This window comes from Lepidochelys kempii, chromosome 1 (assembly GCF_965140285.1).
Source record: "Lepidochelys kempii isolate rLepKem1 chromosome 1, rLepKem1.hap1, whole genome shotgun sequence".
NCBI lineage: Eukaryota > Metazoa > Chordata > Testudines > Cheloniidae > Lepidochelys > Lepidochelys kempii.
Window position 1 is genome coordinate 339,671,106 of NC_136380.1, and position 20,485 is coordinate 339,691,590.

The following is a 20,485-nucleotide window of genomic DNA, read 5'->3' on the forward strand; positions in this document are numbered from 1 at the left end:
CTTCTTTAGTCATGTTTTATCTCACTATGTTGCCCATATTCCTAACCTGTGTTGCAGAGGTAGGAGTGAGGAAGGGAGTTCATTCAGTCCTTAACTTCTCTGCTGATGCAGCTTACAAAGGTGCTAGTTTGAATGGATTATGAACATCTGACCACTAGTAACTGGACTGAGACCAAACAGCCATCTGAAGGTTAAGATGTCAAGTCTTGGTCAGATTTGAACTGGTGACCTAAAGGTAATCAAAAGTGCCTTAATAGAAACCATCTTAAAGGTAACTCAATAGCCGCATCTTAAAATGAAGCCCATTGGTTCCAAAATAATAATTATTCAGAAACCTCTTCAAGTACAGGTTGCACTTTCAGACACTGTAATGGTCTCCTGAAGCTGCATAAACTACCCTTTTGCATGTCTGTTGCTTGTCCAAATAAAATACTACTCTCTTCCAGGAGCAGCTTCTTATGTAGAAGATGTCTATTGAATGGCAAAGTTCCTCAATTTCTATCGTTCTTGACACCAGTTCTTCTAGTTTATGCTTTTACTTCCTAATTGTATTCTACAGTAACAAGCCAAGGTACATCAAGCCATCAGTCACTACTCATATTAAAGCTTTCCCAACTTAATGTGATCACAATTTTCAGGAAAGATTAAATAAAATTCCACTTACTATCTTCCCATTCGAATATTGACAACGCTATATGTCTGCCTTTCACAGTCTGCCTTTAGCTTTAGTTGAGAAGCTATCCACAGAGAGAGGAGGTTGGGAAGGGAAGGAGAATCTGCCAAGAAAAGGTAGCTAAGTTTATTTTAGAATTCATAGAGGATGTGATAGTCAAATCTCCACTTGCTTTATGTTCAGTCTTCAAAGCCTGAATAAAGTATCACTTTCCCCTCTCCGAGATTTCAGAATAAGATAGTGCAGAGCTCTTATGCTTGCACTCTCCTGTTATTGTTACAAAACCTATGAAAGATGAAATAACTAGTGAAAGCTCCATTATAGCAATACATTCCTTTAGGACCTCAGGATTTGATTCTTATCCTTGCCATGATTGATTCTTTTTCAGCTGGTGGCCTCCCTCAGCCTTCTGGGTGCCCAAATGACGATTCTCACTCTTAACAGCTAGATTTTCTGATAGCTGCCTCATTTCCCTTCCTGAGCCAATTAGATTTGTGAGCTTGCTCTTGCAACATGGCTTGAGAAGTGTCTTGTTTTTTTATTTTTCACAGATATTTTCACAGGAGCCCACAGAGTATGTGGGAACATTTTTGGGGTGTGTGTGCAAGTCTCATTAGGTAGTATGCATTTTACAGTCAGGTAGATTGACTAATTGGCTGTTGTAACAGATCTTGTTGAGCACCCACCTTGTGGCCACTTACAAGATTGCTGTGAGGAGATCCAGATGCTCATGTTTTAAGCCTCTGGAGTCTGAATAGAGCCCAGTCTTGGCACCAGCTCAGGGTGCATAGGTCCCCAATTGAGCACCCTGTCCTGAGAATTTAGACCTTGTGGCTCACTGCATAGTCCCTGAAAGCAGTGCAGAGCTCTCAGAATTCCCCTGTAGATCAAACATACCTTTGATGGAGTTCTGGGAGAGAGTATGAGTCTTCTAGGTTACTGTTAACTTTCTCATGGGGCATGTGGTAAGGTATAGCACATAACCCATAGAACTTTGCACAGAATTCAAATACAGTAAAAAGAAAAGGAGTACTCGTGGCACCTTAGAGACTAACCAATTTATTTGAGCATAAGCTTTCGTGAGCTACAGCTCACTTCATCGGATGCATCTGATGAAGTGAGCTGTACCTCACGAAAGCTTATGCTCAAATAAATTGGTTAGTCTTTAAGGTGCCACGAGTACTCCTTTTCTTTTTGCGAATATAGACTAACACGGCTGTTACTCTGAAACCTTTCAAATACAGTATTGCTCTTTACTTATCACACAAGAAATACAGACCTATAAAGATATAATGAGCCCTACATGCATTTCCTTGCCTCAGTTTCCTCACTAATACAGACCATTCTTTGGGCTGGGGTCAGAGTCCTTTGAGGTCATCCAGTGTTTTTCTGTTGCAATGCATCGTTTGTGTGCAGAAGTATGGAGCCTTCTCCCCCACAGCTCTTCCTCTCTGACTATGGCCTGTCAGTCCCCTTCCCCTCTCCTGCTCAAACGTCCTATGTCTCTCCTTTGAGTCTTCCCCTTGTGAATCCTTTTATATTCTCCTTCTTTTAGTCTGTAGCTTTGTGCTACTTGGGAAATTTCCACTCTCCAAACTCCCAGCCCCCCTGCAGATCAATTTGGCTGAGCTGGTTTCCCACTCCAGCAGTCTCCTTAGCATAACTATTGTGTAGTCAAAACACAGTTATTAAAGTTAAGTCCTCCCCGTTGTACTCAGTCTTGTGTACCTGCTGCAGGTCCTGTCTGCAGTGGTGGAGACACATACATAGGGGCTTTCCATGATACAGCAGTTTCAGAACAACTTCATAATGTCAACCAGAATTCCTAAGTTGTACAAACAGATCCCCCAAATCATCACAGATACTCATCTTGCAAAATCAAAATGAGTTCGTTTTTAAACTTTTCTTTTCCGTTTTAATTCATGCCATGTGTTTTCACTTCAGAGTTGGAAAGAGCTACTTAAGGATTCAATTCTACAGCCACTTTCTCTCTCTCTCTTAAAGTGAGGGGGACATATTCTCAGCTAGTGTAAATTGTCATAGCTCCATTGAAATCTGAGTTCAGTTATATCAATAGTGCTATGACAATTTACCCGAGCTGAGGTTCAGCCCCAGAGTGTGCCAGATGTAGAAGCTTGCATTTAAAAAAAAAAAATGATTACATTTTTATATGTAATACTTGGATAATTTTTTCATCATGTTTAATGCTAAGGGCACTGTTCCAATTTCATAATGCTATGCTGTTATGGAGAAATATTTTCAGACAGTAACAGTTAACTGAAATATATAATATCTCTTACAAGAAAAACAAATATGTAAACGTAGCACTATAATTTCTTTTAAATCAGATATTGTTATAGTTTGGTTCGTGAAAATTCCTCCATTTCTGGAGGACTGTAATAGTTCTAGTGTGTGTATTTTGTTTTGTTTTTGAATCTAGAGAGAATACAAAATCTGTTTATGATCATGCAAGTCATATGATAATATACAAAAACAGCTATTTCCAACACAGGTATATAACTGTATATTTGCTATATAGGGTAATAGCAATGTACAGTTTAATGGTGATAGACTAAATATGCTAATATTCCATTTGCTTTTTCATTTGACTTTTCTTTAACAGTGTGGTAGCTGAAGACTTATCATAAAGGAGAGGTTTTCTGTTGTGTATAGCTCCTGGTTTTGCTGAATATGGTTCGGCTCTGTCTCTTCCCTCCTATTAAAAAAAAAAAATCTTTCACATTCCTTTCCCTTCTTATTGCCTGTGTAATTGAGCCTATGTCATGAAAGATTTTCTTCCTTCAAAGGAGATATCAATCTTGTTTCTGGCAGCTTTTGAGCTTCTTTCTGTCTCTGAAACCTGTCAGACAATGGGAGTCCTTAATCTAGCGTTCTGTTGTTTCTAGTCAGAATCTTGCAACATCTCTCAATAATGACAGGATCTGCCTCTGTTTAAATTCAGCAATAGTTCTGAGAGTGAAGTCACTGGATCTGAGTCTGTAGGGCCTGCAGGGAAGACCAAAATGAGGTGTGGTATTATTCTGCAAGTTGTCTACATGCCTCTCCAGTACTGCAAAACTTCTGATCAAATCAATTACAAATGTTTGCTCACATCAATATTTTCCTGTAGCTTTGAATAGTCCTGTTGGGTCCTAATATTTTTTCAATGGACGATGTTCTGCTTTGTGAACCTTTCACTTGTTTGTTCAAGTTATTTGTGCTGACTGTTCTTCCAACTTAGCTTTCACAGAAGTTCTGTCAGCCCTTTTATCATCAACCTTCAAGTCAGGATTTCAGAGAGCTGTCCTAGTTGCTGGTTGTTTCAGCCTGAGTGGGCACATAGCGTGGTAGAGTTGCCCACTCTGTTGAGACCCTGAAAACATATCTCTCTCCTTCCTTAGTGTCACTCATTTTCAAAGGGTATTTTGTTTAATAATGCAGTGCTCAGGCCTTTGGCTGTTATTCCATACCATGATTCAGTTTTGTTTTTATTTCAGCAAGAAGTTTGTATCACAAAGTATAGATTATGGAGCGTCCATTAAGTGCAGATGCTCAGTATCCTGCTGACCTTTCCCCACTCCTCCTTTTCCCAACCCTATGTGTTTATTTAGAATATAGATCTGTTAGTAAATTTTTCTCCAGTGTATAGGTTGTTGATTAAGAGACTAATTGATGGAAATGGATGAAGAAACAAGCAACAACATTGTTACGAAATGTCAAAAATGCTAGTTATTAAAGTACACCTGTATTGCAATAATTATCACCTGATTAGGAGAATGGCATGATATAGGGGACTGGTAATAGGATAGGACCTTTAACTTACTGATTACTAGGTCAATTCCAGCCTAGTTTGATAGCTACTGAAAGTCATTACTATCTGATGGCTGTTGGATGGATATTTGGAAAAGAGCTGCATCATTCCAAAGTTCCAAACAAAAAGTACCACAATTGGTGTCCGAAAATGGGCCCTGAAGAATTAATCACTTTCTCACTTATGGGTAGTTATCCCTGCAGATGAAGGCTGAGACAGACTGGGCAGGGGAGGTTGCCACCTTTCTAATGGCTGGTAACCTGACCAGCCTCTTCCCCAAGGCCCCACCCCTTCTTCACGAGTTTCCCCTGAAGCCCCGCCCCCATCACTTGCTCCTCTCCCCCGGTAGGTTTGCTACCTCTGAGGTACATCTGCCCACACGTCCTTTACAGACACTTGTTTGAACTTCTCCATTTTCATACACACACAGTGGGAGATTTGCTTCATTAGCACACCCATTCTGGAGAGCAGAGGAAGGGAACTCCCCCTTTTGCATGTACAGCTGGGGTGAAAGGGAGGACTCCCCCCTACATTTATACAGATGCCAGATTGGCAGAGAGACTACCCTTATTTCCACCAGTACCTAAGAGAGAAGAAGGTCCCACCCACTTGCACACAGAGTGAGTGTGTGGAAGGAAGAGGAAAAAGGTGCTTCCCATTTGCAGCATGCCGACCCGAGAGAGGAGGGGGGGGAGCACGTCTCCCCACCCCATTTGTTGCACACCTGCCAGTTCCCACACCCTGCCAAATTCCAGGCTGAGAAACTTTCTGAACTTTCCCCAGTTGGGAGTAGGCAGGGCAGGGAGAGCTGGGTGCTGTGATTGGCTGGATGGGCAGGGCACCGGGCTATGATTGGCTAGGCTCTGTCCCCCTCCTTATGAGGGTGGTGAACTTTCTCTCAGCGGGTTAAATTCAAATTGGCAGCAAGCAGTTTCCACAGATTTAAAAACAAGGGGGGGGGGGCATCAGGGTTTGTCAAATGGCACCCGGACACACAAGCTGAAACCTGGACTGTCCAGCTGAAAACTGGATGGGTGGCAACCCGTCTGGTGGGACTTTGTTGAGTAAAGCCTGGTCTACACTTAAGTTTTACAAGCTAGGGGTCTAATTGTTTACTGAAATAGTTAAACTGGTAAAAGCCCTAGTGTGGATGCAGTTAAGTCAGCTGATATAAAGGTGCTTTATACCAGTATAGTTAAAGCAGCAAAACTTTCTAATGTGGACAAGGCCTTACAATACAGCTGTCACCATGTCTTTTCTGTGGATAAACAGAGGATTGCAGCCTCCAAGATGGGCAATACATTTCACCCAAAATTTTTAAATGAAAATTCTCACCCAAGCATTTGCTGGCCTTTTTTAACGTGCATGAAACTGACAAAATAATGTAGAAATTTAGGTTATGGAATAATAGCAGCAAAATGTATATGCTAAAATCTATACACAACCCCAGTGTGTCTGATTGTGCCTTTAGACAGCAAGCTTTTTGAGGATCGCAATCTTTCTGCTTGATGTGCATATACTTTTTGCAATGATGAAGGATTGTGTACATCTGCCTTGTATAGTAGAGATGACAATTGAGTGATAAATTTCCCTATCTCTGAGAAGCTCTAAGTTGGCCACTACTCTTCATGCTTTTTAGCTTTCCACATTGTACTTTTGAATGGGCCTCTGGTCCTTGGATTATTAAAAATGAAAGCATTTTAAAAATTTAAATAATCCCCTAGTGTCACTAGTACATTCCTAAACCTAAAGCTTTGATCTGAACTACTTGAAAATGTATCTTTAAAATGGGGATTTCTGTTGCCCAAATAGCCTAAAGTTTAGCCAGTGGCTTGTTTACTAGCCTTTCACCTCTGGAAACTTGAGTTAAAATCAGAAATGAAAATAAGACTAAGATTCTCTCTCTTTGTGGTGGGAGAGTTGTTTTTAAATTGCTGCCTAGATTACAATCATAATTCATACAGATGTTTTATGTATGCAGTAATTTGTCACTTGATCTACTGTGACTTTCAAAGCATGTTAAATTAAAAAACAATCCAATAGATCTATTATTGAATTACCTCTCGTTTCGTTTATAGTCAATGTTTTATCCGCATGAAATGACTACAAAACCAGTTACGAAATTTCAGAAGAAAGATCTATGTTTTTTAATTATGCTGATATTGTGTACTGTCTCATGCTTTCAGTTATGATATACTAGGATAATGGGTGAGAAGAAATGCAGTACACAGTAAGAGTCAGTCTCGATTTTCTGTGATATAATAACAGCAAAATCTTTAGTATACAAGTACTCCAATGGTGGGTACAACATAAGATGCTGCAAATGGAAAAGTAAATAGAAACAATTCATTCTTAATCTCCAGTCCATTTGTCCAAATATACTTTTTAAAATTTGCAATAGCCTACATATTCCTCTTTGGGTATATGGGGTGTGTGTATTTATTAAAAAAAACCTCAAAATATATAAATTCAAAGATATTTTTATGTTAGTCACATATTGGTCAGGTTTATATCTTGAAGTATATTAACACTGTAACATGCTGCTTGCTCCATAGGGGAATGAGAAATGTATTGCCCTGGATATAGGAGCATCAGAACTATTTGATTTAATACTGGCCTATTGTTTGCTCTTTTAGTGATATTTCTACTGCTAACCAAACTAGCTATGTTAAGGTCAGAGGGATTTCTGCTTACCTCACAGCTATTGAGACCTGCTGTGGGTGAGGTGCATGTGCTTGCTTAACCATATCTCCAAAAGGATACTATTTTGTAGGTGGCATTCAAAGAAATACCATCATTTAAAAGCATTGTTTCCAGGAATGATTGATGCAGATATTCAACTTGTTTTGTAAGTGGGAAGAATGCTCCAGAGTATCATCCATTTCTGTTCTTTATCTCATTTCCTTCCCTCAAAGGGTTCCATACTGGGCCACAAATCCTGTGGCCAGTGGAGGGTTGGATGAGTCCTCACTGATCTAACCTTTGCTTCTGGTTCATGCAGGACTTTCCCAGTGTTTGACAATTTTGGTTTTGTTTCCTGTAGCCCAAGTACAGTAGAATGTTTTAGAGGCAGGACTTCCAAAAAGAATGGAAAAACATGGTCATTGCTTTTACGTGCTGGTAGATGGGCTGTGTAATTGGAAGGAGATATACAAGGACTGAGTGGTGCCTTTCTCCCCCATTTCTCATCCTTTCTGTATGTGTCTTAGTGCAACAACATATCTATGGGGAAATTAATTTGTATTGCATAATTAAAACTAGCTTTCACAACATGTATTGGCATTGAATCGGGCAATACTGTTACATCATGACTATCTACCATACAGTATTTGTCACTGCAGCCAAAAGCATTAAATCCTTTAAGAATACATTTTTGTATAATTTGTAACTCATAATGCACAGCTAAGCGGAAAAAATGTCTAGTTACTTATTAGTTGACTCTGATCAGATCTCTCCAAATGTGACAGTTACCAGAATATCTGACCTGAAATCTGTTAGTTTGATATGTAATATTTCCTGTACTTGTGATGGTCTTATACTTGTATGCACTTTAAATCAGGGTAAGTCTACACTGCAATCAAGAGGTTTGAGTGCCGTTTCTGTAGGTATACCCGAGCTAGCTAGAGATCAAAGCTGGCTCAAGTATCAATAGCAATGTAGCCATGGCAGCAGGGGCAGCGGGATGGCTAGGCTCGTATGTACAGCCCCGCCCACGACGCTGGGTACATACTCAAGTGGGTAGCCATGCTGCCACCCATGTTGCTCTGGCTATGTTTTGAGCTAAATCAAAGTTGTTTTGGGTATGACACATGAGCTGCGCTCACACCTCCTGATTGTTGTGTAGACATATCCTCAGTGTTACAGTCCCACAAGACATTTTCAAAAAGGATAGTGCCACATGTTTTGAGTGTTACTGATTTTTCAGAGTTGTAGTATACTACTGGATTATCTTTTTTCCCCCTCTCAGAAACTTTAACTTCTTAATTCACCCTGCATAATAATAGCGAGTTATGTGTGGACTACTTTGGAACTGATTTTGTTTATGAGCTTAGTGCTTATGCACAGGGCCAGACTGACAACGCTTCAGGTCTCTACTCATGGAATAAGTATAGCACAGGCAGCAGCAATGCAAGTTTCTCCAACTAGTCGTGCCATTGTGCACATCCTGACCTGGAAGAGCCTCTTCCAGGAATAAGAGGATAGTTCAGTGTCCATGTCTCGTCCTTGGCCTCCCTGCTAAGGCTGCCAAAAGGGATCCCAGTTACCAGTATTTATTAGACACGCTGAACCTGCCAAACTACTTCCAGTACTACTTCAGGGCTGATTGATAATATTATGACCTTCTTCTTTTGATAATAATGCTTGATGCAGGGAAGGCCCTCACTCAGCTCAAGGTTTTCTGGCTTGTTCTGCATTCAGTTTATTTTTTTCTTTTTACAGTTCCATAGGAGAATTTATAAAGGAATCCCACTGCAGCTGAGAGGCGAAGTCTGGTGTTTACTACTTGATGTCCCTAAAATGAAAGAAGAAATGAAAGACTTTTATAATGTGAGTTTGCAAAATTTCCCCTTAGAATTACCAATCACAAACTCTTAGATGCTGGGAAATATTGAGCTTTTATTTTATGCAATGTAGCAAAAGGAGTAGAAATTGTATTTAACTGTATTTTCAACTCTGTCGCCAAATAGAAACCCATGGGGGCTCAGCATTTGATCCACTTACTTTTTGGTTTTGTAATTTATGTAATTCTTCCAATTCCCTCCCCCATCAATCAAATAAATAAAGTGCAGTTCTACTCAGAAAAATAACTATAAAAGTAGCATCATTTTACTCAGCAGAATCTCCCCCTGCCCCCAAAGCCCTATCTGTTTAATTTAGTGAAAAAAGTAATGGGGGGGGGGTTGTGTGTGAGTTTTTTCTCCTTGTATTATTTTTGTTTTTTACTCTTATTAGCCCTGCAGAACCAACACAACTTTGTGGGAGTGAACTTTTACCCACGTGTGCACACTAACTCCAGAATGAGTCCTTATTCTGAATTAGCTTAATCCACTTTGGAAATTTATTAAGTTAATTTGAAATAAGAACATACAAACAATAAGGAATACAGTTCATCCACTTGAAATTCACCCCCTGCTTTATTCTGGATTAATTTTCATGTGCGGACAAGCCCTAAAAAAAACTCTGAAGACCTGTAAGTTTGATTTCTGCTTTGCAGAAGGAAAGGAGTACTTGTGGCACCTTAGAGACTAACAAATTTATTTGAGCATAAGCTTTCGTGAGCTACAGCTCACTTCATCAGATGCATTCAGTGGAAAATACAGTGGGGAGATTTATATACATAGAGAACATGAAACAATGGGTGTTACCATACACACTGTAACCAGAGCGATCAGGTAAGGTGAGCTATTACCAGCAGGAGAGGGGGCGGGGGGAGACCTTTTGTAGTGATTATCAAGGTGGGCCATTTCCAGCAGTTAACAAGAACGTCTGAGGAACGGAGGGGGGGAGGGGGGGTAAACATGGGGAAATAGTTTTACTTTGTGTAATGACACATCCACTCCCAGTCTTTATTCAAGCCTAAGTTAATTGTATCCAGTTTGCAAATTAATTCCAATTCAGCAGTCTCTCGTTGGAGTCTGGTTTTGAAGTATTTTGTTGAAGTATTTCCACTTTTAGGTCTGTAATCAAGTGACCAGAGAGATTGAAGTGTTCTCCAACTGGTTTTTGAATCTTCTAATTCTTGACATCTGATTTGTGTCCATTTATTCTTTTACGTAGAGACTGTCCAGTTTGACCAACGTACATGGCAGAGGGGCATTGCTGGCACATGATGGCATATATCACATTGGTAGATGTGCAGGTGAACGAGCCTCTGATATTGTGGCTGATGTGATTAGGCCCTGTGATGGTGTCCCCTGAATAGATATGTGGACACGGTTGGCAACGGGTTTTGTTACAAGGATAGGTTCCTGGGTTAGTGGTTTTGTTGTGTGGTGTGTGGTTGCTGGTGAGTATTTGCTTCAGGTTGGGGAGCTGTCTGTAAGCAAGGACTGGCCCGTCTCCCAAGATCCATGAGAGTGATGGGGCGTCCTTCAGGATAGGTTGTAGATCCTTTGATGCTCTGGAGGGGTTTTAGTTGGGGGCTGAAGGTAATCGCTCGTGGCGTTCTGTTATTTTCTTTGTTGGGCCTGTCCTATGGTAGGTGACTTCTGGGTATTCTTCTGGCTCTGTCAATCTTCACTTCAGCAGGTTTCTTCACTTCAGCAGGTGGGTATTGTAGTTGTAAGAATGCTTGATAGAGATCTTGTAGGTATTTGTCTCTGTCTGAGGATTTGGAGCAAATGTGGTTGTATCGTAGAGCTTGGCTGTAGACAGTGGATCATGTGGTGTGGTCTGGATGAAAGCTGGAGGCATGTAGGTAGGAATAGCGGTCAGTAGGTTGCGGTATAGGGTGGTGTTTATGTGACCATCGCTTATTAGCACCGTAGTGTCCAGGAAGTGGATCTCTTGTGTGCATTGGTCCAGGCTGAGGTTGATGGTGGGATGGAAATTGTTGAAATCATGGTGGAATTCCTCAAGGGCTTCTTTTCCATGGGTCCAGATGATGAAGATGTCATCAATGTAGAGCAAGTAGAGTAGGGACATTAGGGGACGAGAGCTGAGGAAGGGTTGTTTTAAGTCAGCCATAAAAATGTTGGCATACTGAGGGGCCCTGCGGGTACCCATAGCAGTGCCGCTGATTTGAAGGTATACATTGTCCCCAAATGTGAAATAGTTATGGGTGAGGACAAGGTCACGAAGTTCAGCCACCAGGTTTGCTGTGACATTATCGGGGATACTGTTCCTGACGGCTTGTAGTCCATCTTTGTGTGGAAGGTTGGTGTAGAGGGCTTCTACATCCATAGTGGCTAGGATGGTGTTTTCAGGAAGATCACTGATGGATTGTAGTTTCCTCAGGAAGTCAATTGTGTCTCAAAGATAGCTGGGAGTGCTGGTAGTGTAGGGCCAGAGGAGGGAGTCTACATAGCCAGACAGTCCTGCTGTCAGGGTGCCAATGCCTGAGATGATGGGGCGTCCCCAGGATTTCCAGGTTTACGGATCTTGGGTAGCAGACTGCTGAATTGGAATTAATTTGCAAACTGGATACAATTAACTTAGGCTTGAATAGAGACTGGGAGTGGATGGGTCATTACACAAAGTAAAACTATTTCTTCATGTTTATCACCACCCCCGGTTCCTCAGACATTCTTGTGAACTGCTGGAAATGGCCCACCTTGATTATCACTACAAAAGGTTCCCCCTCGCCCCGCTCTCCTGCTGGTAATAGCTCACCTGAAATGATCACTCTGGTTACAGTGTGTATGGTAACACCCATTGTTTCATGTTCTCTATGTATATAAATCTCCCCACTGTGTTTTCCACTGAATGCATCAGATGAAGTGAGCTGTAGCTCACGAAAGCTTATGTTCAGATAAATTTGTTAGTCTCTAAGGTGCTACAAATACTCCTTTTCTTTTTGCAAATATAGACTAACATGGCTGCTACTCTGAAACCTGTCATTTTGCAGGAGGAGGCAGTCATGGGTGAAAGACCATACTAATAACTAGCCAGAAAGTAAGCTTGAAGCACTATATCTCATGATCCTGCCCTCATCTTGTGAAACTTTGGCAGTGGTTCCCACTGTTGTCTTGGAGCTGGAGGCAGATTTCTTTAAAAAGAAAGTATGGTGGTAAATAAAAATGTTCAGTACGTTTTAAAAATAAAGCAATAACTGGGTGGTTTGACTCCAGAGGAGTTTCATGTATTTGAATCAGAGTAACAGCTATGTTAGCCTGTATTCGCAAAAAGAAAAGGAGTACTTGTGGCACCTTAGAGACTAACCAATTTATTTGAGCATAAGCTTTTGTGAGCTACAGCTCACTTCATCGGATCCATACTGTGGAAAGTATAGAAGATCTTTTTATACATACAAAGCATGAAAAAATGGGTGTTTACCACTACAAAAGTTTTCTCTCCCCACACCCCACTCTCCTGCTGGTAATAGCTTATCTAAAGTGATCACTCTCCTTACAATGTGTATGATAATCAAGTTGGGCCATTTCTAGCACAAATCCAGGGTTTAACAAGAACGTCTGGGGGGGTAGGAAAAAACAAGGGGAAATAGGTTACCTTGCATAATGACTTAGCCACTCCCAGTCTCTATTCAAGCCTAAGTTAATTGTATGCAATTGGCAAATGAATTCCAATTCAGTCTCTCGCTGGAGTCTGGTTTTGAAGTTTTTCTGTTGTAATATCGCAACTTTCATGTCTGTAATCGCGTGACCAGAGAGATTGAAGTGTTCTCCGACTGGTTTATGAATGTTATAATTCTTGATATCTGATTTGTGTCCATTTATTCTTTTACGTAGAGACTGTCCAGTTTGACCAATGTACATGGCAGAGGGGCATTCCTGGCACATGACATATATCACATTGGTGGATGTGCAGGTGAACGAGCCTCTGATAGTGTGGCTGATGTTATTAGGCCCTATGATGGTGTCCCCGAATAGATATGTGGGCACAGTTGGCAACGGGCTTTGTTACAAGGATAGGTTCCTGGGTTAGTGGTTATGTTGTGTGGTATGTGGTTGCTGGTGAGTATTTGCTTCAGGTTGGGGGACTGTCTGTAGGTGACTGTAGCCATCACCTTCAGCCCCCAACTAAAACCCCTCCAACACATTATTAAGGATCTACAGCCTATCCTGAAGGATGACCCAACACTCTCACAAATCTTGGGAGACAGGCCAGTCTTTGCCTACAGACAGCCCCCCAACCTGAAGCAAATACTCACCAGCAATCACATACCACACAACAGAACACCGGGGGACACCATCACAGGGCCTAATAACATCAGCCACACTATCAGAGAGATTGAAGTGTTCTCCAACTGGTTTATCTCGTTCACCTGCACATCCACCAATGTGATATATGCCATCATGTGCCAGGAATGCCCCTCTGTCATCTACATTGGTCAAACTGGACAGTCTCTACGTAAAAGAATAAATGGACACAAATCAGATGTCAAGAATTATAACATTCATAAACCAGTCGGAGAACACTTCAATCTCTCTGGTCACGTGATTACAGACATGAAAGTTGTGATATTACAAGAAAAAAACTTCAAAACCAGACTCCAGCGAGAGACTGTTGAATTGGAATTCATTTGCCAATTGGATACAATTAACTTAGGCTTGAATAGAGACTGGGAGTGGCTAAGTCATTATTCAAGGTAACCTATTTCCCCTTGTTTCCCCTCCCTGCCCCGCCCAGGACGTTCTTGTTAATCCCTGGATTTGTGCTGGAAATGGTCCAACTTGATTATCATACACATTGTAAGGAGAGTGATCACTTTAGATAAGCTATTACCAACAGGAGAGTGGGGTGGAGGGAGAGAAAACCTTTTGTAGTGGTAAACACCCATTTTTTCATGCTTTGTGTGTATAAAAAGATCTTCTATACTTTCCACAGTATGCATCTGATGAAGTGAGCTGTAGCTCACGAAAGCTTACGCTCAAATAGATTGGTTAGTCTCTAAGGTGCCACAGGTACTCCTTTTCTTTTTATATATTTGAATGTTTGGTCAGAGGGAAAACCATTAAAATCAAGCTTTGAGAATAACCAAGATGAATTAATTTAATGTTTGTAAAGCACTTTGAAGATGTGAAGTACTCTGCAAATGTTTATAAAACAGAACCTTGTTAGTTTGCAGTAATTATTGGGGAGAATATTGCAATTTTCTGAATTTTGAGAACTTAAGAGAACAAACACAATAAAAATAAGCAAAGCTAGATGTCATGAAATGTGCTTTATTGATTTATTTTGACAACTGTATTTTACTTTATTATAATATTCCATAATGTCTTAGCCAATGTTGTAATAGCGTAAAGCACATTTCTGTAGGGTTTTTTGTGTAAACATATTTTAAGTCTTCGGCTTTTGCGACCCATTTCAGCTATCTGTTGCTAAATCTTTGCTGAGAAATGGAGGTAGTAATTTTACATAAAATATGGATAAGTGAGATTCTGCTGAATTCACACAAGAATCAATATGCCTTTTATAAATATAAATCTAAAAGAATTTACAAGCTAGTCACAGAAATTTGTGATGGGGGAACTATCTACATAGAAAGTATGCCTAGACATAAGAATAGCTTTTTGGTAGACTATCATATATATAGTACAGGTTCAGTTACTGTGGTGTATCAGGCATTTGGAGGACAAAGATGAAAATATTAAGGAAAATGCCAAACAAGGAGGAGACCTATTCTGTGACAAATACATACAAGATATAGGAGAAGATCCTTTTTCTAGTGTGGAAGTGAGGACATATTTGGAGTTCTTTGGTTATTATTGTCAGTCTAACTCCCAAAACGGGGTAGACGCAGAAGCATGGTCTATCCACCTCCCATCCTACAATATATCTTAAATTTAAAATTGTATTGGGAACTTGTAAAGTGATTATACAATTCAACCCAAACAACATACGGAGAAGTGAAATACAAAACAAACAAAGAAACCCAATCTCGAACTTAGATATTGCCAAAGGGCCAGACCAGTAAGTAAAACAATGAAACCTGTAAGCATAATGCTGTCATAGCAGTCTTCACTTATCCTTTTCTGCCTTGGTAGGATTTTATCAAGACCTCTCATAATAATCATGAAAAAAGTCATCATCCAATTTGGAAAGGTGCCAGCTATGTGCAAAGTTGGGAAACTGAAAACTATACTCCGGTGGGAGTTCTGCACCAAAAAATAAAAATTCTGCAAATTTTATTTGTCAATAAATAATTGTGGAGACTCCAGCATGGCAGTGGGGAGCACAGGCCACTGGCTGCATGGAGTTGGGAGATCACTCTGCAGCCACCTCTCCACCTCCCCGGGACAGGGACTCAGTGGTGAGGCTGCACCCGACCCTGACACAGCTCAGGGGCTGGGCTTGCTTCAGAAACACCGCAGGGCCCTGCCTCTCTGCACCAGGTGTAGGCAGGCAGGCTCAGCTCAGCAGCATCCAAGTGTAGAGGGGCTTAGTGTGGGGGGGATCCAAGTGTGTGGTGAGAGGGTTCTATGTGGGGCAGTCTGGGTATGGGCAGCTCAGTGGTGATCCGGGGCGGGGAGTGGTGTCTGGATGCACAGGGGCTCATGGGGGAAGGGGGGTGTCATATAAATATAAAGGGAAGGGTAAACCCCTTTAAAATCCCTCCTGGCCAGAGGAAAATTCCTCTCACCTGTAAAGGGTTAAGAAGCTAAAGGTAACCTCGCTGGCACCTGACCAAAATGACCAATGAGGAGACAAGATACTTTCAAAAGCTGGGAGGAGGGAGAGAAACAAAGGGTCTCTGTCTGTCTTTATGCTGTTTCTGCTGGGGATAGACCAGGAATGGAGTCTTAGAACTTTTAGTAAGTAATCTAGCTAGATATGTGTTAGATTATGATTTCTTTAAATGGCTGAGAAAAGAATTGTGCTGAATAGAATAACTATTTCTGTCTGTGTATCTTTTTTGTAACTTAAGGTTTTGCCTAGAGGGATTCTCTATGTTTTGAATCTAATTACCCTGTAAGGTATCTACCATCCTGATTTTACAGGGGGGATTTCTTTACTTCTGTTTACTTCTATTTCTATTAAAAGTCTTCTTGTAAGAAAACTGAATGCTTTTTCATTGTTCTCAGATCCAAGGGTCTGGGTCTGTAGTCACCTAGGCAAATTGGTGAGGCTTTTTACCAAACCTTGTCCAGGAAGTGGGGTGCAAGGTTTTGGGAAGTATTTTGGGGGGAAAGACGTTTCCAAACAGCTCTTCCCCAGTAACCAGTATTTGTTTGGTGGTGGTAGCGGCCAATCCAAGGACAACGGGTGGAATATTTTGTACCTTGGGGAAGTTTTGACCTAAGCTGGTAAAGATAAGCTTAGGAGGTTTTTCATGCAGGTCCCCACATCTGTACCCTAGCGTTCAGAGTGGGGAAGGAACCTTGACAGGGGGTTCTGGTGCAGGGGCAATGAGACTGCAGGGGGGTCCAGGTGAAGGTGGTTGGGGCTCAGCAGGGGAGTCCAGGTACTGGGGGAGTGGGTCTTGGTGGGATGGGGTCTGGGTGCAGCGTACTTGTTGGAGTGCTCCTGGGGAGTGGGAGTTCAATAGGCCTGCCTAATGGGAGAGCCCCAGCTGCTTCTGCGGCTGAGGGGATGCCACATGCTGGGCTCCCACTTCCCCCCCCCAATTCTCCTATCCCCTTTGCTGCTCCATCCCATCCCATCCCATCCCCCTTCTCCACTGCCCCCGTCCCACCCCTCTTTTCTCTCCCCTCCCTCCCACTTCCGCCCCCCTTGCCCTGCCCCATCATGGGCACTCACTGTTTATACAGAAAATAGAATGGCTCCCAGCACACAGAAGGGGAGCACACCCAGCACTAGGATCCAGGAGGCAGCATTTGAACACCAACTTCCTTCAGCCGGGCAGCTCTGCGCTCACAGAAATGGTGGTGGTGGGGAGGGGGGGGTAGTGGCATGTGACCCTGCATGCCTGCCCATGCCTTGTCTCTGTTGGGGGGCAGTGCCCCCCCAATTATGCCCATGTGTGTCCCCACCCCCAACTCCTGTGTTGCTTCTCTTTGCTTCCCCATCATTTTCTATAATAAGCATTGTAAGTTCACAGGTTACAAATGTTTTTGTCCACCAATAAATTCTGTGGCCTTAAGCAGTTTTTCTTCCTATTTTAAATGTCCACAGAGTTTTGCCTAATTTCATTTCTTTATTGCCATTTTTCCTAGAAATTAAAACATCGAGCACGAGGGTCTTCACCAGATATCAGGCAAATCGATCTTGATGTAAATCGAACATATAGGGATCATATCATGTTTAGAGACAGATATGGTGTTAAGTAAGTAAATAAAAATGTATGTAATTTAGTCATTTCTTGTTTGTCTTTCAGATAGATCTTTACCTACCTAAGACTCCGTTTACTACCCAAGAAGTATGACAAAGCTTTGAATGTAAAAGTTTCAGATTTCAGAAAGTACCACATATAGCTTAAAGGAATGTAGTCTCTGAATAGTTCAAAATCAGATTGTTTAATCTCCAACCTGCTAGCTTTACCCTTTAATGTATTAAAGCTATGGCCACTGGAAATCTAAAGGAAAAAATCTAAATTCTTTATCCCCCAGATGCTGTAGACATTTTTACAAAATCTGAGAAAATTTGTTGGCCTCTATTTAAAGCAAATTCAGAGCACAAGAAAAGACTAAATTCTTTAATAAATTATGTATATCTTTATAAAGTAATGTTATAAAAACAATTTTTTCTTACTTTTTTGGTAACTTTAATCTCTCCCCTCTAGCCTTTTAGCCTTCCCCTAGATTTTCTGTATTTTCCCTCTTTTGCAGTGTAGCTTTGAGAACCAAATAAAACAACTTTTTAGCTATGAACATGTAATTATTTATGTAATTAAACCTTGCCACCTTAATACTTCTACATTTTTTTGCAATATTTTATTTTATAGTTGTTGGATAAAGAATGTTAAACTATTTCACTATTTAAACATCTTTAACATAAACATACCAAATGACAGCATTGTTCTTAGGCTTCAGGATCAACACCCCCATTGAGATGAATGAGACACATCTCACTCCTCTTCAAATGTATCATTTCATTCTTTTTCAGTAGCTTCTGGAAGACCTCACTGCATTTGTTCACCTTCCAAAGGTTATATTCACTGTCATAAGTGAGATAAACTAAAATGTGTTATTTTGTTTACTACTTTGTTGTTCATATAATTGTAGAACATTGCGTAGGATACTTCAGAGACAAGTAAAAAATTCCCCAATATCTGTGTCCTTGAGAATGTAGAGTCTAAATAAAATCCTTAAATTCTGTAGACGTCTAGAAATAAAAATTTTGGGCAGTGACCCTAAATCCGTGGTAGAACGTGGAATTTCCACATTGTGTATTTCCAGTGCCGCCACTTATGGCATTTGGGGAAAGTTCAGTAACCATATCCTGCACTAAAGAAATGAAGTCCAGTTTGTTTTTATTCCCCTGAAAGTAAATTGCTTTCCTTTTCAACAGTTTGTATTCTTCTGAATGTTTTTGTGTTCATCCTGTTTTAGGCCTTTAGTGGGAACGCTTAGGGTAAATAGTATTAAAATATTATTAGTTAAAGCTTAGTTAATGTTAGACAATAATAGTGATATTGTGCCCTTTACATTTAGTTTCTGTTTGGCTACTTCCTGCCATCTGATTTGTGCACCGAGTCCCTGCGAAGTTTATTGACACCTCATAATTAGGGCCCTACCAAATTCAGGGTCCATTTTGGTCAGTTTCACAGCAGGAGGATTTTAAAGTTAGTCAACTTCATGTTTTCAGAAGTTTACATTGAAATTTCAGGGTGTTGTAACTGTGGGGGTCCCGACCCAAAAGGGGATCGTGGTTGGGGGGGAGGGGTTTGCAAGGCTGTTGTAGGAGGGTTGCTGGATTGCCACCCTTACTTCTATGCTTCCTTCAGAGTTGGATTCCAAAGGCATCAGCCGTGGAGCTTCCTGCAGCCAGAGGAGGTTCGTGGCGGTGAGTCTGATCTCCTCTGTGCTGCTGGAGCGCCCCAGGTGGGGGCTCCTAGCTTCTGGTCACAGCCACGCTGTGGAGGGACAGGACTTCCTCTTCCCCTGCACGGCCGCTCTCGTGGGGAGATGAGTCCCACTTCCAGGTACCTCCCCTAGCTTCAGGAAGCTCTGCAGGTGTACTCTCTGAAGGCAGCTCTGAAGTTAGTGTGGCTTCTTCCCCTGCATGGGCACTCTGAGAGTTTGGTCCAAGTTCAGGTTCTAAAATCTGTGGAAAAAGATAAGCAGAATTGCTCAAACATGATGAAGACCGGCTCTTAGTTTGTCCTGCTAAAAAGAATTTAAAGCAATGTAGGTTAAAATATAAATAGTTTAAAAAGCAAAGATGTCTTTGCTCAGTTAAATCCTAGACCACTTACCCCAGGAGAAGTTAGACCAAGATTTTCTAATCTAATGTATTCTTAATTTAATTTTCATGCGTCTGACATATGAAAGTGTAGTGTTTCATACATACATTGACATTAAACCTTGAGAGAAAGCTGACTGCTCTTTTTTGTTTTAAAATTCTTAAACTGAATTAATGTAATGTGATGCAGTATTTTAAAATGCAGAACACAATCTGTTTATGAAGCCCATTTGTAGATATGAATGAAGCCTTTTACTCACCTCTTTGTTTATCTTCCAATGCAGATTGTCTTTAAAATATGCCCCCTTTTCCTTGTGAAGTGGGTCTGTGTTGGATGACTAAGAAATATGTGGTTAAATGCAAATTTTCTTGAAATGAAAATAAACATACGTTAATTACCCAATGCAATCAAAGACCAAATAAAGTGAAAGACAGAAATTGTCCTTTCAAAGAAATACGACTCAAATTTAATATCTAGTACCATACTAATTCATCATCATTCAACAGTTAAAGGAAGGTTGAAACTGAAGTCCAACTTTCATTCTTTTGCCCATCCATCTCTCTCTCTCACACACACGTTTATAAATAAGTGGTATCCACTCACATAATCATGCAGTGAGCATGTTCAGAGGAAACACTGTTAATTGACCTGGGGAAGTGCTCTACAAGGCTAACAGATTATTCCCTCCCATCTCCATTAATGGAAAACTTAACGTTTTTTGTTGACGGTCAGCAGAAGTGTAAAAGGACATTTACATGTTTTGGTTCAGTGATGGGGAAAGGGAAGAATGCATTGGGGATGCAGGATAGCTGATTAGACCTGTGCAAAACTCAGCAGTTTCATTTCCATGGTTTTAAGTTTTGGTTGATATTGGCTCACATTCCCAGACTCTAAGTTCTGAACAAACCTTGAAGTTTGTTTGCTGAAGTTTACACACAGTTCCATCAAGTCTTGGATTTCATTATGAAAGTTCTGCACAGCTCTACACTCAACATTACTTAATTCCTGAATTGGA

General features: G+C 41.0%; 1 protein-coding gene across 9 annotated transcripts in view; it reads left to right on the plus strand.

The window, feature by feature from the left end:
• The window catches only part of USP6NL (USP6 N-terminal like), a 215,753-nt gene that overhangs the window by 149,166 nt on the left and 46,102 nt on the right, over positions 1 to 20,485 (plus strand). For all 9 annotated transcript variants that reach the window (XM_073328781.2, XM_073328776.2, XM_073328783.2 and 6 more), the window contains 2 exons: positions 8,925 to 9,032; positions 17,282 to 17,391. In XM_073328781.2, coding sequence (XP_073184882.1) covers positions 8,925 to 9,032; positions 17,282 to 17,391 — 218 coding nt within the window. The remainder of the gene's footprint in view (positions 1 to 8,924; positions 9,033 to 17,281; positions 17,392 to 20,485) is intronic.